Raw genomic sequence first — 16,570 nt, 5'->3', positions numbered from 1 at the left:
TCGAGTATTTATGACTAACATTTCACAGAAAACTAAGGTGGAGTACACACCTCCTTAACATCCGACATAATGCCGGAAAACTACTAAAACCACTGACAGACTTCCCCTAGGACCTACATCCAACTACAGCTATCTTCATCATGCATTCCTTACCCACCCAATCATAACTTATGCCATCTTTCTCGGTCTCCATCTCTTATAATTTCTACTTTTTCCTTGATATCCCAGAAAGACTTGCATTCCGCCTTTCATTCTGCATCCGTCTGTTGTTGTTGTTGTGGTCTTCAGTCCTGATACTGGTTTGATGCAGCTCTCCATGCTAATCTATCCTGTGCAAGCTCCTTCATCTCCCAGTATCTACTGCAACCTACATCCTTCTGAATCTGCTTAGTGTATTCATCTCTTGGTCTCCCTCTACGATTTTTACCCTCCACGCTGCTCTCCGATGCTAAATTTGTGATCCCTTGATGCCTCAGGACATGTCCTACCAACTGATCCCTTCTTCTAGTCAAGTTGTGCCACAAACTTCTCTTCTCCCCAATGCTATTCAATACCTCCTCATTAGTTATGTGATCTACCCACCTAATCTTTAACATTCATCTGTAGCACCACATTTCGAAAGCTTCTATTCTCTTCTTGTCCAAACTATTTATTGCCCATGTTTCACTTCCATACATGCCTATACTCCATACAAATACTTTCAGAAACGACTTCCTGACACTTAAATCTATACTCGATGTTAACAAATTTCTCTTCTTCAGAAACGCTTTCCTTGCCATTGCCAGTCTACATTTTATACCCTCTCTACTTCGACCATCATCAGTTATTTTGCTCCCCAAATAGCAAAACTCTTTTACTACTTTAAGTTTCTCATTTCCTAATCTAATTCCCTCAGTATCACCTGACTTAATTCGACTACATTCCATTATCCTTGTTTTGCTTTTGTTGATGTTCATCTTATATCCTCCTTTCAAGACACTGTCCATTCCATTCAACTGCTCTTCCAAGTCCTTTGCTGTCTCTGACAGAATTACAATGTCATCGGCGAACCTCAAAGTTTTTATTTCTTCTCCCTGGATTTTAATACCTACTCCGAATTTTTCTTTTGTTTCCTTTACTGTTTGCTCAATATACAGATTGAATAACATCGGGGAGATGCTACAACCCTGTCTCACTCCCTTCCCAGCCACTGCTTCCCTTTCATGCCCCTCGACTCTTATAACTGCCATCTGGTTTCTGTACAAATTGTAAATAGCCTTTCGCTCCCTGTATTTTACCCCTGCCACCCTTAGAATTTGAAAGAGAATATTCCAGTAAACATTGTCAAAAGCTTTCTCTAAGTCTACAAATGCTAGAAACGTAAGTTTGCCTTTCCTTAATCTTTCTTCCAAGGTAAGTCGTAAGGTCAGTATTGCCTCACGTGTTCCAACATTTCTACAGAATCCAAACTGATCTTCCCCGAGGTCGGCTTCTACCAGTTTTTCCATTCGTCTGTAAATAATTCGTGTTAGTATTTTGCAGCTGTGACTTATTAAACTGATAGTTCGGTAATTTTCACATCTGTCAACACCTGCTTTCTTTGGGATTAGAATTATTATATTCTTCTTGAAGTCTGAGGGTATTTCGCCTGTCTCGTACATCTTGTTCACCAGATGGTAGAGTTTTGTCAGGACTGGCTCTCCCAAGGCCGTCAGTAGTTCTAATGGAATGTTGTCTACTCCCGGGGCCTTGTTTCGACTCAGGTCTTCCAGTGCTCTGTCAAACTCTTCACGCAGTACCGTATCTCCCATTTCATCTTCATCTACATCCTCTTCCATTTCCATAATATTGTCCTCAAGTCAATCGCCCTTGTATAGACCCTCTATATACTCCTTCCACCTTTCTGCTTTCCCTTCTTTGCTTAGAACTGGGTTTCCATCTGAGCTCTTGATATTCATACAAGTGGTTCTCTTTTCTCCAAAGGTCTCTTTAATTTTTCTGTAGGCAGTATCTATCTTACCCCTAGTGAGATATGCCTCCACATCCTTACATTTGTCCTCTAGCCATGCCTGCTTAGCCATTTTGCACTTCCTGTCGATCTCATTTTTGAGACGTTTGTATTCCTTTTTGCCTGCTTCATTTACTGCAATTTTATATTTTCTCCTTTCATCAATTAAATTCAATATTTCTTCTGTTACCCAAGAATTTCTACTAGCCCTCGTCTTTTTACCTACTTGATCCTCTGCTGCCTTCACTACTTCGTCCCTCAGAGCTACCCATTCGTTTTCTACTGTATTTCTTTCCCCCATTCCGGTCAATTGTTCCCTTATGCTCTCCCTAAAACTCTGTACAACCTCTGGTTTAGTCAGTTTATCTAGGTCAAATCTCCTTAAATTAGCACCTTTTTGTAGTATCTTCAGTTTTAATCTACAGTTCATAACCAATAGATTGTGGTCAGAGTCCACATCTGCCCCTGGAAATGTTTTACAATTTAAAACCTGGTTCCTAAATCTCTGTCTTACCATTATATAATCTATCTGATACCTTTTAGTATCTCCAGGATTCTTCCATGTATACAACCTTCTTTTATGATTCTTGAACCAAGTGTTAGCTATGATTAAGTTATGCTCTGTGTAAAATTCTAACAGACGGCTTCCTCTTTCATTTCTTAGCTCCAATCCATATTCACCTATTACGTTTCCTTCTCTCCCTTTTCCTGCTACAGAATTCCAGTCACCCATGAATTTTAAATTTTCATCACCCTTCACTATCTGAATAATTTCTTTTATTTCTTCATACATTTCATCCATTTCTTCGTCATCTGCAGAGCTAGTTGGCATATAAACTTGTACTACTGTAGTTGGCATGGGCTTCGTGTCTATCTTGGCCACTATAATACGTTCATTATGCTGTTTGAAGTAGCTTACCCGCACTCCTATTTTTTTTATTCATTATTAAACCTACTCCTGCATTACCCCTATTTGATTTTGTATTTATAACCCGGTATTCACCTGACCAAAAGTCTTGTTCCTCCTGCCACCGAACCTCACTAATTCCCACTATATCTAACTTTAACCTATCCATTTCCCTTTTTAAATTTTCTAACCTACCTGCCCGATTAAGGGATCTGACATTCCACGCCTCCGCCTATATTCTCCAATTCGCTTCCTGTATCAAATCAGCCATTTGTCATCTCTTCTTCTTCTTCTCTTTAACAGTAACCCAGTGGTAACACCCTATATCATTATCAATAATCATCAATTTAGGTATCCTGCTGCGCCACTACATTCATTTCCACATTCTATGCACCTCTATACCTTATTCTTCCTCTCCCATTGGAACTCCTGACTGAGCAATGATGAAGCTCGTCCCGAGATACACTCTTCCTCCACCACTAATTAACAATGCTGTACCTTACCCCATCCTTGTGTTTCTCCCTCTCTGTACTCACCTTAATCACAGAATTTATTTCATCTGCTTTATATATTTAAATCTTTATTAAACGTGTAAAATTTTTGGCTCAAGAGTGGTTTTATCCCTTGCTGCTATCCCCCTCTTCTCTCATAGGTAAACGAATAACAAACAAAAAGTTGACACACTATTGCTTTGGGAAATTCATCATTTTCGTCGTCTAATCCAATACTTCATTTGTGTTCCTGAAATTGCTAAAACTATAAAACAGTTCGAAGACAATTTTATCAGAATTTATTGTTCAACAATGCAACAGAAGTATTGCCTCCGCAATTCTTATCAAAAAGAGGCTCTTAGGACTTTATAATGTAGTAGGTAAGTTATTGGAATAATTAATAAATAAATAAAGTCAATTAATAAATCCTGTGGGATTTATAATGCTGACGCAACACGATAGTTATCGTTTAAAACAGTTAAAGATTTATTGCAAATAATTCACACATATGCGAACGGTGGCCTTACACAATTGCACACTCAAATCAAAACAAAGATATAAATAATAATTAACGTAAAGTAGCAAAGCATCGAAAATGGAACAAAATCGTGTAAAGTTCGTTTAACAGCCTGTTAATCACGAGATTTGAAAGCAGGTACTCAAAGTCCAACAATAGAGTTCCTGATTATTAACCGAGAACATAAAACCAAATTTTGTAAACCTATTAATCGCTGCGAAAATCAGCGCACAACGTCACCAACTGCAAGTCTCAATATTAACTGCTGCAAAACAGTGAGTATTCTGCCTCTGTTCCCACAAATAAAGTTCGTAATCACAAAAGCACCGTCAAATATTCTAAGTACACTGAAAATTTAAATTAATACCCAAAACTATTCTGTCGAACGAAAATTTAAAGTATTCAACTAGCGCATCTTCTTCGCCGCCCAGACTATCTCGACTGGCACCACGCTAACCCGCTGATACAGTACCATCCGCAAAAGACGGAGACCTCAGAAGACGACGGGCTACTGACGGAAGATCGCGTGCTCGCTGCTGCTCGCCCTTAAATATTTACTGTGGCTTCACATATTGAATCCATATGAAATACTGAAACAACGAATATTATTCGAAACTAACCTCCTGTACATATACACGCATCATTAGAATAAACCCACAATTATTCCGATCATTTTGTGAGCTCTCAGTACAAAAATAGCACAATATTACAGAACTTACCAGCGAAACATGCTTACATTCCTTTTTACTACAGGGAATAGTTATGATAAAATCAAAAACACGTATCGCTAGGTTGAATAAAGTGCATTCTTCTTCCTATTATTTCATACCATACTTCTCTCTCTCTCTCTCTCTCTCTCTCTCTCTCTCTCTCTCTCTCTGTTTTTGAGTCATCGGTCTTCTGACTGGTTTGATACAGCCCGCCACGAATTCCTCTCCTGTGTCAGTCTCTTCATCTCAGAGTAACACTTGTAACCTTGCAACCTATGTCCTCAATTATTTGCTGGATGTATTCCAGTTTCTGTCTTCCTCTACCATTTTTGCCCTCTACACCTCCCTCTAGTACCATGGAAGTCATTCCCTGATGTATTAATAGACATCCTATCATTCTGTCCCTTCTACTTGTCAGTGTTTTCCACGTAACCCTTTGCTCTCCGATTCTGTGCAGAACCTCCTCATACCTTACCTTATCAATCCACTAATTTTCAACATTCGTCTGCAGCGCCTCATCTCAAAGCTACGATTCTCTTCTGTTCCGGTTTCCCCACAGTCCATGGTTTCTCAATCGCCATTTACTTGAATAATCATTTATGGTATATCTAATAAATAACTGTAGGTAGTCGTTAACTGCGATGCTTCGGTAAGGAATTGATTCTGCCTGATTCATCTACATCTACATCTACATTTATACTCCGCAAGCCACCCAACGGTGTGTGGCGGAGGGCACTTTACGTGCCACTGTCATTACCTCCCTTTCCTGTTCCAGTCGCGTATGGTTCGCGGGAAGAACGACTGTCTGAAAGCCTCCGTGCGCGCTCTAATCTCTCTAATTTTACATTCGTGATCTCCTCGGGAGGTATAAGTAGGGGGAAGCAATATATTCGATACCTCATCCAGAAACGCACCCTCTCGAAACCTGGCGAGCAAGCTACACCGCGATGCAGAGCGCCTCTCTTGCAGAGTCTGATTGGTGAATCTATGACTGTGGCACGTTTATATATTTATATTTTATAAAATCATTTATAACTTCTGACGTAAATCCACCTTCAGTTGAAGCTTCATATTATGTAATCGCTCCAATTGCTTCATGGTCATTAATTTCTATTTTCCAGTGTAATATTACTAATTGAAAACCAGTCTTTCTTAGAAGTTACCGTAGAATCATGCTGCAAATTGTAATGAGTTCGTCTCATCACCGCGATTTTTGTTTGCATATTCGATTTTTGGGTCATGTTTGTAAGTTGTGTATCGTAGTTTCCCTGAAAATAAAGTATATTATGGTTATTGTAGCGTTTTTTCTTCAACCGCCTCGCCCACCCACCGGAGCATATCCCTTGTCCTCCAGTTAGTCTACTTACCTGAGGCTAGCCCTGTCAGATCTCCGTCAGCTTACGCTCCGAGAGCCAACTACTCGTCTGCATGCGTCTGTTCCCAGTCTCGTAGCACTTTTCCCAGCAGTAATTAGCATTACATCCAGACGCATTAAACAAAGTTAATCTTTTACAAATGAGAGGAATCAGAGCCTTGAAGGAAGCAGGGCCAGAGCAAAAATTGGAAAGAAAGGTTTATAGAACATAATACAAGTAAGACTTATGATTACTATTGCGAAAAAGAAAAAACTTTCAGTAAAAAGAGTACTTTAAAAACCCTAACTCTACGGTATTGTCTCTCATACGTCACCAATTTCGTTATCTCATTATCCCGCAACACAAAGCTGTATTTTGTCATACATGTTCCGAGGTATCTGTGTATCATGCAACTGAAAATTGCTGGAAAGACATAGCAAGCATGTAGCACTCTGCTGTAAAAATATTTTAAGTGTCTATGTATTGAAAATTATCATCATAAATTATATTCCCTATCAGGAATAAGTATTTCTATATGTTGATGAGATATTGTAGGGCAGCAGCACTTACTTACCTAAGGGACCAACGCGGTAGTTAGTCGTGACGAGGACAATTTCGTGGTCAAGTAGAAAGCCAGGTTCATACCAGGTGGCGGCACCTTCCACAAACCCACCACCATGAATCCAGACCATGACAGGAAGCAGTTTTGCAGGCTTTAGCTGAAATAGCATCGTTATTTGAACTGTTGGTACCGACATGCTAACACAGTTAATAATCACAAAGAAATTATTACTAGTATACGCCATTACTTTTTGTGGATTCTATTATAGAATGTTTGTCACATAAGACGAAGAACGATCTTAAGAAGAATGTAGCTACTGCTAAGCGTAAGAAGCATGTTAGTGAATGGCTGAGCCACGGCGCACGCAGGGGATCAATTGAAGTCCGAGTCTGTCAGTGAGAGTGGTGCTACCGTGTAGTGCTTCGCAGGAGGTTGATGGGATTGCTCTTGCATCCAGAAAAAATAAAACTGGTTGTAACCTTTTAAAGTTCTTTTTTTTTCTCGACCAAAAAGTAAAACCAATGCTTATCTGACAGTAATGAACTTTAAGTCAGCAAACACATCGCTGTTTCATCCACTCATTTCGATTGGCTGCGTTGTACATAAAGAATAACCAGTCGCAGATACAGATGGTCGGAGCAAAAAAAAGGTGAATATCTACCTCTTTTAAAGACCCTGACAGAAGAGCGGGGAACCTGCTGGTTCAATCCTCATTCATTCCTCACCAAATATTTTGACGTTTTCACGGTCTTTTAACACAGGACATTCTAAATCTTCTCACCGACTCCCTCTTTGTCGGTAAGCCTTCGTACTCAGCATCTCCCTCTCACTGCCACTGTCTATATACACTCCTGGAAATGGAAAAAAGAACACATTGACACCGGTGTGTCAGACCCACCATACTTGCTCCGGACACTGCGAGAGGGCTGTACAAGCAATGATCAAACGCACGGCACAGCGGACACACCAGGAACCGCGGTGTTGGCCGTCGAATGGCGCTAGCTGCGCAGCATTTGTGCACCGCCGCCGTCAGTGTCAGCCAGTTTGCCGTGGCATACGGAGCTCCATCGCAGTCTTTAACACTGGTAGCATGCCGCGACAGCGTGGATGTGCAGTTGACGGACTTTGAGCGAGGGCGTATAGTGGGTATGCGGGAGGCCGGGTGGACGTACCGTCGAATTGCTCAACACGTGGGGCGTGAGGTCTCCACAGTACATCGATGTTGTCGCCAGTGGTCGGCGGAAGGTGCACGTGCCCGTCGACCTGAGACCGGACCGCAGCGACGCACGGATGCACGCCAAGACCGTAGGATCCTACGCAGTGCCGTAGGGGACCGCACCGCCACTTCCCAGCAAATTAGGGACACTGTTGCTCCTGGGGTATCGGCGAGGACCATTCGCAACCGTCTCCATGAATTGGGCTACGGTCCCGCACACCGTTAGGCCGTCTTCCGCTCACGCCCCAACATCGTGCAGCCCGCCTCCAGTGGTGTCGCGACAGGCGTGAATGGAGGGACGAATGGAGACGTGTCGTCTTCAGCGATGAGAGTCGCTTCTGCCTTGGTGCCAATGATGGTCGTATGCGTGTTTGGCGCCGTGCAGGTGAGCGCCACAATCAGGACTGCATACGACCGAGGCACACAGGGCCAACACCCGGCATCATGGTGTGGGGAGCGATCTCCTACACTGGCCGTACACCACTGGTGATCGTCGAGGGGACACTGAATAGTGCACGGTACATCCAAACCTTCATCGAACCCATCGTTCTACCATTCCTAGACCGGCAAGGGAACTTGCTGTTCCAACAGGACAATGTACGTCCGCATGTATCCCGTGCCACCCAACGTGCTCTAGAAGGTGTAAGTCAACTACCCTGGCCAGCAAGATCTCCGGATCTGTCCCCCATTGAGCATGTTTGGGACTGGATGAAGCGTCGTCTCACGCGGTCTGCACGTCCAGCACGAACGCTGGTCCAACTGAGGCGCCAGGTGGAAATGACATGGCAAGCCGTTCCACAGGACTACATCCAGCATCTCTACGATCGTCTCCATGGGAGAATAGCAGCCTGCATTGCTGCGAAAGGTGGATATACACTGTACTAGTGCCGACATTGTGCATGCTCTGTTGCCTGTGTCTATGTGCCTGTGGTTCTGTCAGTGTGATCATGTGATGTATCTGACCCCAGGAATGTGTCAATAAAGTTTCCCCTTCCTGGGACAATGAATTCACGGTGTTCTTATTTCAATTTCCAGGAGTGTATGTCTCTCTCCCACTGTCTCGTTTTTATCTCACAGATTCACAACAGATCACGTTGCCACTGTCTCCTCTCACACTTACACCTGTCTCCTTTTGTCTTTCTTTCCCACTGCCATTGACTCCGTCATACCTCGGCAGCTCAGAAATTCTGGGGGTCAAACTTGCTTTATCCCGCCACACCTACGTGTTTAAAATTTCGATTCAAAATACGCCCTCCCCCATACCTTCATGCTAAAATTCTCCAGTCTGGGAGGTTCCAGACCCACCAAAGCTATTTATGGTATCCATTCATATGCATTTTTCATTTTCACTGTCTCCTCTCTCTTTTGCTTCCACTGTTATCTCCATCCACCTCTTCTTTCTCTTTTGCTGCCACTGTCTCTCACTGATCATCAGCACCTACTGTCTCTTTGCCTCCCACTGCTCTTTTCCTCATTCTTCTCTCTTTCTCTTTTGCTGCCACATCCTCTGTCGCACCATCACTGCCTCCTGTCTCTTTCTCTCCCACTGGCACTGCCTCCTCTCCCTTAAATCGCCACTGTCTTTTGCTACTGCCTTTCAGTACAAAAAAGCGCGAATACGTTCGCATGCCAAAAATTTTGGTGAGGAAGGCGGAATGAGGATTGAGGCTGCTGATTCCTCGCCCTTCTGTTAGTCTTCTGCGTACCTGGCAGAACTAGCGCTCCTGGAAGAAAGGATATTGTGGAGACATGGCTTAGCCACAGTGTAGGGTATGTTTCCAGAAGAGATTCTGTGAAGTTTGGAAGGTAGGAGACGAGGTACTGGCAGAATTGAAGCTGTGAGGACGGATCGTGAGTCGTGCTTGGGTAGCTCAGTTGGTAGAGCACTTGCTCGCGGTAGGCAAAGGTCCCGAGTTCGAGTCTCGGTCCGGCACACAGTTTCAGTCTGGCAGGAAGTTTCATATCACCGCACACTGAGCTGCAGAGTGAAAATCTCATTCTGGATATTTTGGTGACCCTTGAAATGACCCTGGAACCTTTGCCAAGCGTCCAATATGTCAGTTGCATTTGGGCCTACGCCTCAGACCGAATATTATGTGCATATTATACGTACGTAAGTACGCAAATTTGAACCTCTGGATCTCTTTAACAGATAATGATTTCTAAAGAAGTTTCGAAGTTACCTGAGAATATCATCTCAAGAACATATTATCAAAATTTCGATGATCTGCCATGAATAGAAATTATAGAAATGTCCAGTCCCACAATTGGTACTTCTCGTACCAAAAATCATGGTTTTTCGGGTTTTCTCAGGAACTGCCCACGAACAAATGGTGCTTTTATAAGGTGCCTGAGATCCATCCTAGGCAAAACCCAATGGAAAAGAATCAACCGATTTGCTCAATTTTCCTGGGCTGGAGGAAGAGTGTAACGTTTAAATTTTGACCTTGTATTGTACGATAGCTACAGTAAGCTCGTTCCTCGATTTGCTATACAAATGGTCGCTAGAACCAGAGCTATCCAAAACCATTGACCCTCATCTCTGTGATCCATAGAAATCTGACCCCGTGAAAAACGTCACAAATAATCCAGTTTCCGCATTAATTATGGCTTTAAACATACGTAGTCATTACACCAGATCGAAAGCTCCAGTACTGGCAAAACAGTGTAAAACTCCTAAATACTGACAACCGATGCCCAAATCAATATGCAGTTCAGGCTAATCACGAATGATATCGACTTCATACTGTGGTTATCACACGAAAAACAAGTTCAACGTATTTGAGCTATGGAAACCTCCCAATTTTATAAATGTTGGTGATTTTCACGTCAAAAGTTGGCGGAGTCCCGACGAGAAAACCCAAGCTTGTGACTGTGCTCAGTCAGTACAAGTCTCGTGAAGGTTCACGGATAAAAATCGACAGAGTTCCGATATCTTGGTTCATAAAAAGAGTCCTAAAACTTGCGTCTCATACACTAAAATAAATACATCTTCTGCTACACGCGACACGATCTCACCTCCACGGTTGCCCTCCGCAGAGTTCCTCTCCAGTCCCCGTAGCGTCGTTTTTATCCCCAGCGACAGGTAAATCCAAGAATATCGTTTTAGCTTTAATCGCCTGCTCCAGTGCTAGTACTACTAACTAGTAATTTCTGCAGTTTTCAAGCTACACAAGTGCACGATTTCGCTGATTAAAATGACATGTCGCACATAGCTGTACCACAACTGTTAGCTAGCAATAAAAAAAATCGACATGCGTAATTACTCAAATCTATAATTTTCTGCACTAATTTATTAAACACCATTGAAACGGTAGATCTGTCTCAAATGATATTTACTGCAATTAGCACTGGCGCTGTCATAAATGTAACTTGAACAAAATTCAAATGACGGCGGTGCTAAACTTGTTAGCATGTAAAAATCAACTTGTCATACAAAAATCAATAAAACTAAAAATTTCAGTATATCCATTGTGGATGGCTAACTACGACTGTGATTTTTATCCTGGCACCAAAACAACAAAAATGAGAATAATTCATCTTCCTGCATAAATCTTGTTCTTCTTGGTGTATAATGACTATGGTATTCTGTAACTTACAAGAAGTTTTTAATTATGTATTAATTATTCACCTCTAGCTGTTTACCTTTTGTATGTAGCCAGCAACATTTACTGAAATGTAAGATCTGTACTAGTTATATTTGTATCATAATGCAACGAATCTCTTGCCAGACTATTATGGAGTAAAGTGCAGTATCTGTCACATCCATATTCTTTGTAAAAACATCGAATGTTTACACCCTGTGAGCCAGTGTAGAACCAAGTGTCGCTACATACTGTGTTTATTTGCGTACATAGCTTAATAACGCACGTAATAAGAAGCAATCTGATGTGAATATCACAAGGCAGTGCATCCACTGTAAGTATCTAGAACATTCGTAAATGTTTCGTCACCGATTACTAAATTTCCGTCATTTCCGCCAGCAGCAGAAGCACTGCATCTAGCTATACTTGGTCCACAACATAATGTTCCTGTAACATCGCCATCTGAAGAGGGCCTGCAGTGGCTCTAAAACATGTTCATGGTTGAATAAATCGTAAAAAATGGACTAGCTGCATATTTATTAACAGATAAACGCCAATCTAAAAAATTGTACGTTATGACTTGCTCGTGCTGCAAGGGCAAACTGTATCTTTCACCTTGTTATGGTGCTTATACTCGCTTCAATCTAAATTTCAATTTGTTTTAATTGTTCGAATACTGTGGTACCGTAGAGATTACGTAGTTTTTTACCACTTGGCTCTCATGTGTACCGCCATACAATCAAAAGTTATTAGTTTCGTACTGTTAATCTGTTATAAAATTGTTCACTATTCATTTACGCTCTTAACCTCTGACGTAAAAATTATCGCTCTAGAAAGGCCCATTTCGATTAAGAGCAGCTAACAGAATCATAGCAGGCCCAGTATTCCTAAAAGCACACGGTCACGCAACCTCAACAGATAACTCGTCCCGATTTCTCCACACCAGCTGCAGGAGGGGTCGCTTATCGCCGCGTCGCCAGCTGACCTCGGCCAAGTCTCCTTACAGGCGCGATATCCACTGTCACATTACGTGATGGCTGTGCGCCGATATACCTGTATGTACGAGGTGCAGTTATAAAGTTACGTAATTATTTTTGCTTTGTTTCCAGGTAAATCTCTTCAGTGATGGTAAGCATTGAAATCCTCGGATTACAGTGTCGTAACACACCAGCGAGGAATGAAAAAGAAATGGCGCAGCCCGTCGATAAAGTGGGGTATCGAGAGGTTTATCTGTATTCGAAAGGGATTAAACGCTGCAACAATTCATGATGAGTCGGCGGAACTACGCGGGCAACGACGAATCGTGAAACAGTGGTTAGATGATGCAGCTATTTGCAGTGCTGTCAAACAAATCGGTGGACAGGATGTTTGAAATTCACGGGCTAGTTTATTTACAAGATGAGCTGAATAGTCGGCATTCAAGAATGGTTACTTCGGGAAGAAGGCGGATCGGGTACTCTATCCAATAAGTGAGAAAGCCAGGACTAATGAAGGACAACGACCGCCAACTAGGGGATGTTTTCCTCTCGTTTATTGACAAGATTACGGATCGTATGGGGAAAGTCTCGGCCAAATATATGATTAAAGCAACCTGTAGACCTACCAAGAAAATAAAAGAATAATTAAGAACGGCAAAAGGTGTACGGCGTCCACTAACGTCATCTGGGGTATACAAAATTCCATGTAGTTGTGTAAAAGTATACATGGCGTATTAACACACTAAAGTCGAACACAAAAGGGGATGTCTCGTGGGATATACTGACAATCGACTATAGTAGAAGATGTCTTCCGAGATGGAAACTACGAAATAAAGAGCGTTTTAGCATTATTACCCGCATATGCAGAGAGGCCACGATATGTTCACAAACACCATAATGATTTTAACAGAAAAGAAGAAGACGTTAAGTTAGATAAAATATATGTGTCAATTTAGTGCCAACGGAAAGACGATAAGCTACTTTTAGCGACAGCTCGAGATAATTATGCAGTCGGTATCACGTGACGAGTGGTGTCCCCTGTATACGGCACTATAAATTTGGGCCTATGGAGTGCTCCTTGCAGTTGCCATTTTACCTCCGAAGATGTCTCCCGCCCTCGGAGACGAAAGTCAAGGTATAGTTATACACATCGGCAACAGTTCTCAGCCTGGAAGTTTTAACCGATCAAAGATCCGCCTTGAAAGGATACATTTTATGAATAGCGTTATTACTGTAAGAAATCTTCACGATATTCAGACCGTTGTCCGTGTTTAGATTAACTTTGTCCTCCACCTTTAAAGTGAAGCTATTAATTAAACTAGTAGTTGATATTAACGTTTTTATTATTCCAGATGTTAACATTACGTGATAGCAAAGAATTATTAAAACAGAAACGGAAGTATTATATCGCTTTAAACTGTTGCACTACCCCCTGCACATATATTGGCGTGCTGTAAAATCTATGCGTTACAAAGGGTAAGGCGCAAAGAGCAAGTTACCTCTGGTGTAAAGACGTTCAAGTACAGGCAATCCTCAGTTCCAATCGGAGGCCGAAATGTCTCGAAGAGAGAGTTCTGCGCGCAAACTGGTCCAGGAACCGTTGCATCGCGGACATGTATCCATGGCAATGGAGGCTGAGGGCTCTGTAACATTTAGTACACTTCTGCATATGAGACCGTTGATATCAGCATCAAATGTGAAATATTTATGAACGAGAGAAAAATACTGCAAATTTAGTGGTAGCACAAAACCGCATTTTTAACAAAACCGACTCAGTAAATTGAAATGACAACTCATCATCACAGTCCATTTACTGTCTATTTAGTAATGTATTTTATTTTTGAATGCATATTCGAAGTAGATTTTCATTTTCAAGGCTTCAGTTAGCTATGGCTGGATCTTCTTCATCGTGATATTAACACGCCAGAATTGCATGTCTGTATACCTTTCCAATTTCTGTTGCATAACAGATCGCAATGAATTGTCTTCCACATATTGCTTACGCTCGCATATGTAAATATTCTCCCACTCACTTCGGCTCACTTGTACACAAATGGCCATAAAAACTGCATCGCCAGGAAGCATAACAAATAAACAAATCTTACTTATAATTTATGCACTGCTGTATTTACACAGCATTCATATAAAACACCAGCGGAAAAATGCTCCTATCAGTGTACAAAAAAGACGAATATGCTCCTATTTAAAAACTCGTAACGAGAAATGAGGTAGCGGTTACCTCATTCTACATTCCGCAGCATCTTTAAAAAAATTTCCAAAAATTTTGGTATGCAGTTCACTTCTCACTGCATCAAGCTCCCCTAACTGTAACTCGCTGAACCTACTACTCCATCGCCGTAAGTCACTGATACTCATCCAGTCCCACTTGTCCATTCTCACTCACTCATGCAGCCCAAACTATTCAAAAAATTGGTTCAAATGGCTCTGATCACTGTGCGACTTAACTTCTGAGGTCATCAGTCGCCTAGAACTTAGAACTACTTAAACCTAACTAACCTAAGGGCATCACACACATCCATACCCGAGGCAGGATTCGAACCTGCGACTGTAGCGGTCACTCGGCTCCAGACTGTGGCGCCTAGAACCGCACGGCCACTACGGCCGGCCCCAAACTATTGTCGTTAACCCTTTGTTCTGACTGGCACTATCTCCCGCCTGACAGTCACAGTCTCCTTTGTTCTGTCCTACTACTACTGTCTCCTCTCACTGTCTTCCTCTTGCTCCCTCTTACTTCTAGCATCTGAAACATTCCTTCCCACAGCTATTGTCTCTTCTCACTTCGACTATCTCTCTCTTCCTAATGGTCATTTTCATATACCCTGCCTCTCATTATCACTGGCTCTCACCCACTTCCATTTTCTCCTTCTCTTTACTTCTTTCCCACTGACACTGTCTCCTTCATTCTTTACCTAGAACTGTTCTGTCACTGTCAACTATGTTTCATCGCCACTGTATCCGTCTCTATCTCTCATGCTGCCATTGTCTCCTTCGCTCTTCCTATTTCACAGACACTGTTTATTATCTTGTAGTATTTATTACTTTTCTTCTCTTCCCCATTGCAGCTGTCTCCCTCTCTCCCAGCATAAGAAAGAGCGAAAATGCCAAAATGTGCTGAGGAAGATGGAATGAGACAGCCTGTAAGAGGTCCGAGCAGATGTAATTTCGATGTATTGCTCATGCGCTGCCTGCGATATGCAAGGTCTCTGACCAGAGAGCAGTGTTGACTGCAGTAGTAACTGTGTAGCTGTAGCAGTAAGTTGTGGCTAGTCTGGAGTCTGCTCTGGCCTGGTCTGGTGTATCGTGTTGGCTGGCCCGGTCGCGGTGCAGCGATGCCGGAGCTTGAGTATTATTGTATAAGATAAAAAGCAGCCTCGCGCATATATAGTAATGTTATCTCAAGTCCCACGTAAACGTTTTAAAAATCTCGTAATAATAATCTTGCTCATAAAAAGTAACTTTTAACAACCATTCACTTCAATTTAAGGAATTTACTAATTTCTCCCATCCATGATCATCCCGACTGTTGCAAAAGAAAAAAAAATCAGTTGCTTCCTTTCATAAATGAGAGATATATCGGCCAGCATTGCACAGAGCTGTGCCGGAAAAATTTATTGTAAGAGCAGATATATCCGGCGATTTCATTGAGGTAAGAATTTTTTTCCTTTTTTATTCAGAATGATCTTTCAGGGCCATGACGCAGCACTGCTGTCGTTCAAAATTTACCAGGTTAAATTCACAGTGAATTATTGAAAAGTCATAAGTGAGCGACAATTTAATTGAGAAGTTAGTTACATTGTTTTATTACCAGGTTACTGAATTTATTTTTTTATTGGGACGTTACACTCAATGTGAACGACATAATTATAATTTTTACTGTTGAGAGGTTTAGGAATTTTTCTGTTTTGAGGTTACGCTAAACGTGAATGAATTTTGAGCTTAGATTAAATCAGAAAGAATTTTGTGTGGAGATTAATGTGAAAAGAATTTTGTAGGGAGGTTACAAATGAGAAAGAATTCTGTTTTGAGGTTACACTAAATGGGAACGAATTTTGGTGGGGAATATTATTCATATTATTTACTTTAATATATTTTGTGGGGAGGTTACAAGCCGCTACCCCACTTTTAATTATGAGTTAAACTGGAACATATTCTCATTTTTTGTGATCCTACGGGAGCATTTTTCCTCCGGTTTAATTTATTTCTCTGCTACAGAAGAGCATCTCACTCATATGAAAAGAATTTT

General features: G+C 41.8%; 1 protein-coding gene across 5 annotated transcripts in view; it reads right to left on the bottom strand.

Moving 5' to 3' along the window:
* LOC126253375 (juvenile hormone esterase-like) overlaps nt 1-16,570 on the bottom strand; it is a 295,839-nt gene that overhangs the window by 110,422 nt on the left and 168,847 nt on the right. The window contains exons 2-3 of one of the 5 annotated variants that reach the window (XM_049954659.1): nt 13,806-13,949; nt 6,542-6,686 (exon numbers count right to left, since the gene is read on the bottom strand). The exons of the other annotated variants lie outside the window; for them this stretch is intronic. Coding sequence (XP_049810616.1) covers nt 6,542-6,686; nt 13,806-13,949 — 289 coding nt within the window. The remainder of the gene's footprint in view (nt 1-6,541; nt 6,687-13,805; nt 13,950-16,570) is intronic. 5 annotated transcript variants of the gene reach the window in all.

The sequence above is a fragment of the Schistocerca nitens genome, chromosome 4 (genome assembly GCF_023898315.1).
Source record: "Schistocerca nitens isolate TAMUIC-IGC-003100 chromosome 4, iqSchNite1.1, whole genome shotgun sequence".
NCBI classification, from domain to species: Eukaryota; Metazoa; Arthropoda; class Insecta; order Orthoptera; family Acrididae; genus Schistocerca; species Schistocerca nitens.
The sequence above is the reverse complement of the archived record's forward strand: the minus strand, read 5'-3'. Positions and strand labels throughout refer to the sequence as shown.